Here is a 9,512-nt window from a genome sequence, read left to right as displayed (position 1 = left end):
TTACCTACAAACACATTTCTCACCCTATTCAAATATTGTATGGAATAATCAATATGTGTTAAATACTGTAGAAACAAGCCAATTTCTTCGAAGAATTTTTAATTGACTATGACATTTGTTATCTTTCAGAGTTTATTGACTGTAATGGAAACCTTGTTTACGATTTTATCCAAACAACTGCTGTTCATTTTCCACGTAAAGATGTTAATATGGTGGTGAAGGGTATTTCATCAAAATCCCTGCATCCCTTTAAGGCTTCTTTACAATACGGCCCAATAAGATTATATTTTCCTATTATTTCTATTGGTGGTGTAGATATTTGCGATCGGAAATGTAACAATGCTCATATACTTCCCTAAAGCTTTAAAAAAAAAAAAAAACCGAAATTACACCATTTTTTGGTTTTACGTTTTTCACTTTTGGTTTACAATGTTATGTCCTACAATATCGCGTCATTTAAATACTATAGCACAATGCCAAAGATTATCATGTCTAAGAAGAAACATGTTGGTTAGAATCTGAGTGCAATATAGGCAGAGCCGCTCGGTCAATCAATGAGTGAAATTAACGGCTCAACTGAGGAAACGAATCATTACTACCGAGTCAGTAAGAAAAGTCGTTTAATTCGAACGAATCGTTCGAGAATTGCGCACTACTAGTTTGTCCCAGTACAGGATCCGTACACGGCTTTTCCCTTAACACTGTCATTCTTTTCAGTCGTGTATGTTTTTGCATAACTTTAAGCTTTCTATGCAATATGGCTTTTCAGTGTCAGAGGGACTGCTACATGCAAGAGGTAAGACGAAATTTCAGTTTGCATTAAGTTAGTAAATTTACAATGACATTTCTAAAATATGAAATGAGGCTTCGCCTCAAATGTTAGCGGGTGCTTTGCACTTATTTAACATGAGCTAACACTGGTAGCTAAGTCCATTCGTTGTCAAGGGAAAGATTACATATGTTAATGGATATATTTCCGGTTGGGTATCTAACTGTGTTAACATATTTTGCATTGATAACGTTATTTAAGAAATCAACCAGTATCCTTTGCAAGCGTTGGCTCTTTTCCCAGCTGCTCCAGCAGGTCTGGTGTATCGCGTTACCGCTTGTTGATCGATTTTGACAAGTGCACAACCTTAGCTAGGATGTAACTTCACAGCTCAGGTGATCATCTGCCAATAATAGCGTTATCTTTTGATTTACCACAACCATATTTTAGTAAAACAAAGCTGGCTAGATAGTTGCACATATGTATAGTCATAGGGAACTGGCTAACTTTTGATTGCTGCTATTTTTATTCTGATACATTCTCAGTCCCATCTCCATATCGACGGCTCACTTATATTTATGATCTCAGTTTATCACTACAGTGGCATCATGTTCTCCCGCTGAACTAAAACGTGAGAACGGCGGGAAGAAGGAGAAAGTGAAAGGCTTCAACGTCATCCTCAAAGACACGATTCTCTTTCCTGAGGGTGGAGGCCAGGTAAGCTGATTTGGTGTTTACACCCTTGAAACATTCAATTGTCTTACCTTGCTTGCGTCGTGAAGCTGGGAATTTTTCAAAATAAAAGTGCTGTCGATGCTAATTGTTAGCTTCACGAACGTCTACACATTGTAGACCCAGAAATTACATTGAAATGACCAAAAACATCCTTGTCTCAGCCCCCGCGATTTTGAATGTAAGGAGTTAGTCATGAGGTTTGACTGTCAGAACCTTATTGTAAAGTGTTACCATATAATGTGTTTGCTATGTAAAGCCATATACATGTATTCGAATTTGTTGTGCCAATAACATTTCTTGAACGGGAGAGAGATTGAAAGACAAGGGACGCACGCATGTGACCACTTTTTGGCTTTTGCAGCCAGATGACCGCGGGACGATCGGGCCCGTGCCTGTCCTGCGGGTGACCAGGCAAGGTTCAGAGGCGGTACACTTTGTGGAGTCGGCGCTGGAGGTGGGATCGGAAGCACGGCTGGAAGTGGACTGGGAGCGCAGATTTGACCACATGCAGCAGCACTCTGGTGAGGCTGGGAGGCTCGTGTGACTGCATGTCATTATTTCTGTTTTTATTTATGTGGGAGATTTACTCACAGTGCTGAAAGCCATTTGTGGATTACTTTCATCACTGGTGTTATCTCATTACTCATTACAATCCTACTCAATTGCACAATATGGCATAAATATGTGCTCTGCCTATAAATCTGACTGGCTTATTTGGAATGCGCTTGAACCAGAGACCATCTATAAAAGTTTTGCTGTGGTTTTAGGCCAGTAGGGGGAAGTCTTGGGTCATAAAGAGCAGGGGTTTGGCTACATTCTCAATCTGTGCTCTTCGCTCGAGCCATTTTCCTGTCCCCCTGTTTAATCAGCCCAATTCACACTTCTGGATACGCTCCCGTGGGTGTGGGGCCAGTTCACTTCTAACTGACTGAGGAACAGAGTGCTGCGGCCCTACATCCGATAGTCGGCGTGTCGGCATGAAATAGGCTAATTCAAGTAGTTCCCTGCTCCAGCAGTCTTAACCTCGTCTGATTTGTGGTGACAGTTCTGGTGCAAAATGATTGCCGCGTTCCCATGTTTGGTGCTCATGATTGGTGGTGGCAGTGTGGACGGTGAAGCTCAATGAAATTTTTGAAGGGGTTGCAGAAATTATGCTGATAATGGTAACCGTTTATGTTCACTTTGCTCTTTTAGGGCAACACTTAGTTACTGCCTTGGCAGACAGTATGTTTGGATACAAGACCACCTCCTGGTAAGTGTGTGGATTTAAGAAATCACAAATTATTGCTGTTATGTTATGTTTTTTTGGTAGGGTTTCCATGCTAGCTTAATATCTCTCATCTCAATCAGTTCATATACAGAACAGAAACTCCTGGCTTTAGTACAGCGGTAGCTCCAAAACTGCACCTGTTTCCGCCAGCGCTTACGACAGGGTGTTTCTGTGTGTGCGCGTGTGCCGCGGGCAGGGATTTGGGCCGCCAGCGCAGCGTCATCGAGCTGGACACGGCTGCGGTGAAGCCCGGCGAGATGGAGGCCCTGGAGGACGCGGTGAACCAGAAGATCCGCGAACACGTCCCTGTCACCGTGCAGCTGCTCTCCCTGGACGATCCCGCCGTGGAAAAGGTGCAGGTTGCGTGGGCAGGAGGCTCTTCGTAGACCAGGGGTGGGCAAGGAGAGTTTTATATCCGACTGGATCTCATGTCAGCTGGTTCTTAATTATTTAATTAGCCCAATCCTTTTCTTCATCTGACAGTTTAGCTACATTTCTTGACAAGCTCAGGAAAGAACTGAAGCCTGTTCTTGTGTCCCAATATGAACTGTTGTTCTGTGGTTTAATATACAAGTGAACTAGCATTGATGTATATGGCTAATTGATCCTGGGTAATTGGTGGAAGCAAAAACACACCAGCTCTCCTGGAAAGAAATTGCCCGCCCCTGTCTCGGACACCACTGCAGTGGTTTAGGACTGAGGCTGCCCTCCACTTCACTCACCTTGAGCACACAGAACACGCCGCACTCATCTCCTGGCCCTCGGTGCCAACGTCCCCCCTCAGGTGAGGAGCCGCGGCCTGCCGGACGACCATGCCGGACCCGTCCGGATCATCGACATCGAGGGCGTCGACGCCAACATGTGCTGCGGGACCCATGTGTCCAACCTCAGCCACCTACAGGTAGAGTCCTGCTCGAAACAAAATGGTTCTGTTTTTCTTTAAGCCTATCTGCTGTTTCAGATTACAGTTTAAGGCGAAGCTACGTTTGGCTTTTGAGCTTTAGCGATATGCAGAGTTGTGTACCTTGAGTTTTGGTTGATTTCGCATTTTATCCAAATAGTGTTTTAGTGTTTAGATGAAAAGCGTAAACATTGTAACCCATATGGAAAATAATGTATTATTTCAGATTTAATGTTTAATATTTAGGCAGTTGTTTGGTTCCTGTGTCTCCTTGTATAGTTTTCTTGTTCTTTCCCCAGCATGTAGCCCTGAGTGCAAACCTTGGCTTTCCTCTGTTCGCCACACTTATCTGTCAGCCATTATATGCTCACAAAATGTATTTTTTTGTGAAGACAATACCTGTTATGGATGTCAGTATTGTTTCCGCATGTGAACCAGAATTCATTTATTTTATCTCATTGTTTTCACACTTACCTTGGACTTCGCATGGTACAACCGGCATGTTGTGGCACTTGTAATCTAGTCAAAAAATACTTTTTTATAACCTTGCAAACATTGCTTGCCTTGACTCAAATTAGGTGCTTTACATGGCAAGATAACAACATATACTCTTGACTCAAGTCTTATGCTGTTCTGATTGATGGCCCCTGGTTTTATGATCCTCAAACACTAAAGCTGATGTGCTGTGTTAATTTCAGGTTATAAAGATCCTTGGGACTGAAAAAGGAAAGAAAAACAAAACCAACGTGATTTTCCTTGCGGGAAACCGGGTTCTGAAGTATGCGGAGAAAAGCTACAGCACGGAGCGATCGCTGACATCCTTACTCAAGTAAGGCCTGGGCCAAGCATACTGTACCACATACAGCTGTTTGGCCATTGAATACCTTCAATTTAATTTCCTATCAAATAGTCAAAAATCTGTATTTGAGAACCTCCCAAGTGTCTGACAAATGTATTATTTTCAAGCCACCAGCAGATGTTGAATTTCTGTTTTATGAAGAGGTCATTCAGTTAAATAGCCTTATTGTTCCCACACTGGTAAAACCTAAATCAGATTTATTCACAAATTTGTATCCCCTTTTCATTTTATTCTCAAATTTGAACACCCAGAAATATCCAAAAGCCCCTCTCATCACTGCAGAAGCCTCTTCCACCTGGAGTGTGTTTGCTGCCAGTTGCCTGTTCTTTTCAGTCTGCGGCCCACAAGCTGAGCTTCGCAACCGCTGTGTCAGTGGAGTGCACTTCTTACAGTTTTTATAGGCAGGTGGCTGACCAATCAGAGGAGCTGCAAAATGACATCATCCTGTAGATCAAAACCCTCCCTCTGTGGGTGACCAAATATGCCAAATGTGCACTGCACTGGCATGGTCAGGATTCAGAATCAACTACTCGACTTTGCTTGTTTCTCACCATGTTGAATCCTGCATCTAACAGGACTGGAGCAGATGATCACGTCGAAGCCGTAGACAAGCTGCAGAAGTCTGTCAAGGTGCTGCAGAAGGTGGGCCGCTCTTAAGTGGATCTTAAGCGTTCATTTCTGTTTCTGTACACACACTGCAGTTCTAAAGCCACGTGGAATGCACGTTGGGTGGTTCTGTGAGAAAATAAATCAGAGGTAACGTTTGGGCACACTGAGTTTGTAAATCGGCCCTACCACGAGCGTTGATTTTGTTTATTTTTGTACTGTGTACGCATACTAAAATTTCCCGGAGGCTTTGTACATTTCCACTGAACTTTCCCTGTTGTGAAATGCTTTTTTAAATATCGTTTCACAAAAAATGTTAATCGCTTGGAAACTTTAGATCTGAAATGATAATGTTAATGTAAATTGCTGGGAATTTTTTTGAGAGAATTCCTGCTGGTAATTTGATGATAAAGCTGTCCTTATCTTCCGTTTCAAGAACAATCTCAACCTTTTACGAGACATGGCTGTGCTAATTGCGGAGAATTTCAAGAACAACCCCAATCGGGGCGACTTGTTCTGTTTACACAGGTGAGCGCCTGACATCTTTATTCATTTCGGAAAGGGGTGCTGTTTGGAGGAAAATGAGACGTCCCATATAAACACATTTTTTGGAGATCTTGATTAAAGATAATTACATCCTTTGATATATACGTTTTTTTATTTTTTTTTTTATTTTTTTGCTTTTTCTTTGCTTTTGCTTTTCCTTTGGAGTTCACTTGGCTTACATGCTCTGCATTCGTACTGTTTCAGTTACTGAAGGTTAAGTACTCAGTGCTGCAACATCCCCACCTACTGTTCAGGCTATCTGATTACAAGTCTGACTTCTTCAGTAATGCATACTGCTGGTTCTAGAGATCACTAATATTATTGACAGTCACAATATTTCAAAATGGTTATTATTTATACTTTTTGGTGCATACACTTACTTGCTTGTGGATTTTGTTGGCAAAAAGGCTCAGGACACATTTCAGCTGATCAAAAAAACAAAAAAGTATTTTTACTGTCTTTTTGTGTGAAATTCTTTTTCTTCTTTTGCTTAATCTTGAAGGAAGGACGGTGACAATGAGTTCATGAACATTATAGCCAATGAGATAGGCACTGAGGTGAGGCTGCTACTTTTCTCATCTTTTTGCTTTTGATTTAGCATCTGACCTGATTCAAGTACATATTTGAAGTATCTGCTTTTATACATGTCTGTGAAATTAGTTTTTTTTTTAAATTCAGGATTGTATGTTGGGATGGCAGTTCCAGTTAGTTAACTCTGGAACCACACCTTTGTGGACACACCTCAATCAATCAATCAATCAAATTTTATTTATATAGCGTATTTTACAACAGTTGTCACAATACGCTTTACAGACAGCCCTAGCCTAAACCCCCACAGGAGCAAGCCTAAGGCAACAGTGGCAAGGAAAAACTCCCTGTGGCAGATGGGGAGAAACCTTGGAAGGAACCAGGCTCAAGGGGGAAACCCATCCTCCTCTGGTCGGCTCAGGGTGCCGACTGGTGACCAGCATGTCAGCCAGTTTATGCAGAAGATATGATAAGTGATGTGGCTCAGATGATGGGTGGGGCCAGGTGGCGGTGATGGGGAACAGCAGGTGGCGGCAGATGTGGGCAGGGTGGAGGCAATGACGAAGGAGGGGCTGGACCGCAGAGGTGGGGGAGACCAGACGACTCTCGAAGCACTCTCGAGGGTTGGGGCAAGAGCCCCGCCGGCAGCGTGGGGAAGAGGGTGGAAACAGCAGTTAAGGGATTTGCAATATACCAAACAGTGAGTAAGTGCCAGTGCTATGTATTGTGGGACGCCGCCAGGAGTAAAATATGGCTGCATATCTACTAGGACAGGGATGGGGAGCCCATGCAGTCATGAGGGGTAGACAACCATACCCGCCTATCAAGAGCCAGCCCATGTAAAGTCGGGTCACAGCTGATTGACAGGTGACAGTAAGGAAAGGATTGCCACCTAGAAAGCTCTATGACTACAGGCTTCTCGCACCCTGTCTCCAGACTATAACTGATTGTAAGCTTGAGCATAGAGGTGCGTTTTTAATCTAGATTTAAATATTGAGACTGTGTCTGACTCCTTTATAAATAATGGAAGCTGGTTCCACAGTAGTGGGGCCCTGTAGGAGAAAGCCCTACCACCTTTTAGGTTCTTGGAAATTCTTGAAGTTCCTGTTTTCAGTATTTCTGTATCCCTTTTTTCTTTTGTTTTGGCAGTTGCCTGTATTTGATAATATGCTTTACTGGAATGTATTTACTTGTCTGATGAATGGTGAGAGGTCACTGAGACCTTGGTCTGGTTCCTGGTTCCTCCCTCAGGACACAGTGCTATTCCTGACTGTTGGAGATGAGAAGGGGGCGGGGCTGTTCCTGCTGGCAGGGCCAGTGGGTATTGTGGATGAGCTGGGACCCAGGTGCGTGTGATTTAATTGACATGTGAGACTGTGCTCAGTAGTGAATGCAGTCAAGTTAAGAAGGTGCCTACATTACATACCCTTGCAGAGGAGTTGGGCAGATTTATTTGCAGGTGAAACATCACTACAATTACCATACGGTTAGGGCTGTCCCAATGAACACATGCTTGTCCAATTAATGCTTTGTTTGCCAACTAATTTTAGGTTACAGTTGTCTTTTTAGTGTGAAATTTGAACATTTTAAATAGGTAATTTTGCTCATTTTGAGGCAAACATGACCATAAAAAGCAAAAGTGCACTGTCTGAATAGTTAATTTCTTGCAATTTTCTAATAAGCTTTTCTTATAAGGCTGCTTTTCTTATATAGTGTGACTAGTTTACAACATCACCTACTAGCAAAGCATTTCATAGCTACCGTTAGCCAGCTAATTGACCAAACGACCAATTTGACTGCTTGACTGGCAGAAGGTGCCATCAAGCAAAGACTCTGGGTTTAAATTCAGCAGCACTGAGTGCATAGAAAAAGCACTTATCCACTCAACTTGTATCAAATGGCTGCCCAATTATAAAGTTAAGGACAGGGAGTTGGAAGCAGTCCTACAGCCAGTGTTGGATTCCCAAGAATGTTCATATTCATATTTAATAAACACATTTGAAGTTATCCAAATTACACCTATTCAACTACGGGAAAAAATTAAGCAACTAATTATTTTAATTGGCTGGCAGCTGGCATACTGTACAATATATATTACTTTATTAATTCTTCTAGGGTCAGTTTCAATATGGACTGGAAGCATGTACAAACACATTCAGTTGCAGCATAAGTTAAATATATAATATGTGTAATAGCATATGCATGTAATGTCTATTATTCCAGTGTATTTTACAGTACCACTGGAGTGATAACATTCTAGCAGAGGTAATGGGCAGTTGCAGGTTGTGTATCTTCATGCAAGGCCATTTGTGTTACTGTAAACGGAGCGCACAAGCTTGTGGGATGCTGCAGTGATCTACCAGTGTAGCTTCAGTTTTGCGTCTGGTTCCTTCACTTGAAGTCCTCGGCCCTTTTGCTGCGTCTGTAATGACGTCTGCCTGTTTCCCACGTGCCCCTGCTGCAGGGTGGCGGAGCTGTTGGAGGGGAAAGGGGCCGGGAAAAGGGGGCATTTCCAGGGGAAGGCCAACCGCATGGCCCGGCGCGGCGAGGTGGAGGCCCTGCTGCGGGAGCACAGCCGCCATCGTGGCTCAGGGGAGGAGTAGGCGCGGCCTGTTCCCCCGGCCACCGCACCCCCGGACCGCTGTCTGTCTGTCACTCGAACGCACAGGTGCGCTCGCTCGCACGCGCAAACGGGAAGAGGCGTGCAGGTGTGCAAATCCGCACGAGCAAACAGCCGAACGCAAAAGGGATCAGGGATCTCGCACTCGAATCCTGGAGGGCCGCAGTCTGCTGGTTTTAAGCCTGCTTCAGTTTTTGGTGTTCAGACCTCTTCTTTTTATCTACATATTCACCTATTTTCATCAATCTCAGGTGAATGGAAAAGACAATCATCATATATTTCCCCTTATTACTTGTATATGCTTGTGATTTGCGTTGATGTTACACTTGATTGATTTATTATTGATCAATCTATTGATTGCATATCTATCTATCCATTCACCAGATGACATGCACTGTACTCCAGGAAAGTCGTGCATCCTCTCCAGCTGAGTCAGGACATTCAGATGACCCCAAAATACTGTGCTCTGGGTTGGAGGAGGGTGCACTGGAGGTAACTTTTCAATAACTGAAAATCCATAATCACTAACACACTGTCTCAGCTTTATGAGGTTAATATATTCTATCTCAATAAATAACTTTCAGGAGAGTGATGTTGTCATCACTGGTGTCCAATGGGGGAAGGCCTGTGCGGCGTTGCTGAACAGACGGGTGGAGGACTTTGGGGGCCGTATTTCTC

At 43.4% G+C, this 9,512-nt stretch overlaps 1 protein-coding gene across 11 annotated transcripts; it reads left to right on the top strand.

The window, feature by feature from the left end:
* The first annotated feature begins 637 nt into the window (after positions 1 to 637).
* LOC135247806 (alanyl-tRNA editing protein Aarsd1-like) lies at positions 638 to 9,512 on the top strand. 11 transcript variants are annotated; one of them, XM_064321667.1, is made up of 14 exons: positions 670 to 796; positions 1,371 to 1,486; positions 1,866 to 2,025; positions 2,699 to 2,756; positions 2,971 to 3,127; positions 3,559 to 3,675; positions 4,374 to 4,504; positions 5,110 to 5,176; positions 5,577 to 5,668; positions 6,189 to 6,243; positions 7,466 to 7,560; positions 8,679 to 8,882; positions 9,219 to 9,326; positions 9,419 to 9,512. In XM_064321667.1, exons 1-12 carry the CDS (start codon positions 724 to 726, stop codon positions 8,815 to 8,817), a joined length of 1,260 nt encoding a protein of 419 aa, XP_064177737.1. In that variant the 5' UTR covers positions 670 to 723; the 3' UTR covers positions 8,818 to 8,882; positions 9,219 to 9,326; positions 9,419 to 9,512. The 11 variants fall into 11 exon arrangements, with proteins under 11 accessions (XP_064177742.1, XP_064177737.1, XP_064177735.1 ...); XM_064321665.1 differs by having other exon boundaries at positions 8,679 to 9,085; XM_064321670.1 differs by having other exon boundaries at positions 9,422 to 9,506.

The sequence above is a fragment of the Anguilla rostrata genome, chromosome 2, assembly GCF_018555375.3.
Source record: "Anguilla rostrata isolate EN2019 chromosome 2, ASM1855537v3, whole genome shotgun sequence".
Classification (NCBI taxonomy): Eukaryota; Metazoa; Chordata; class Actinopteri; order Anguilliformes; family Anguillidae; genus Anguilla; species Anguilla rostrata.
Note: the sequence above shows the minus strand (reverse complement) of the source record. Positions and strands in the feature narration are given on the sequence as shown.

Bases quoted from the DNA above. Each gene is read 5' to 3' on its own strand.
- LOC135247806 (XM_064321667.1), top strand. From the start codon at position 724: ATGTTTTTGCATAACTTTAAGCTTTCTATGCAATATGGCTTTTCAGTG. The intron at 797-1,370 runs GTAAGACGAAAT...TTATCACTACAG, and splicing joins GGGACTGCTACATGCAAGAG to TGGCATCATGTTCTCCCGCT. The intron at 6,244-7,465 runs GTGAGGCTGCTA...TTCCTCCCTCAG, and splicing joins CCAATGAGATAGGCACTGAG to GACACAGTGCTATTCCTGAC.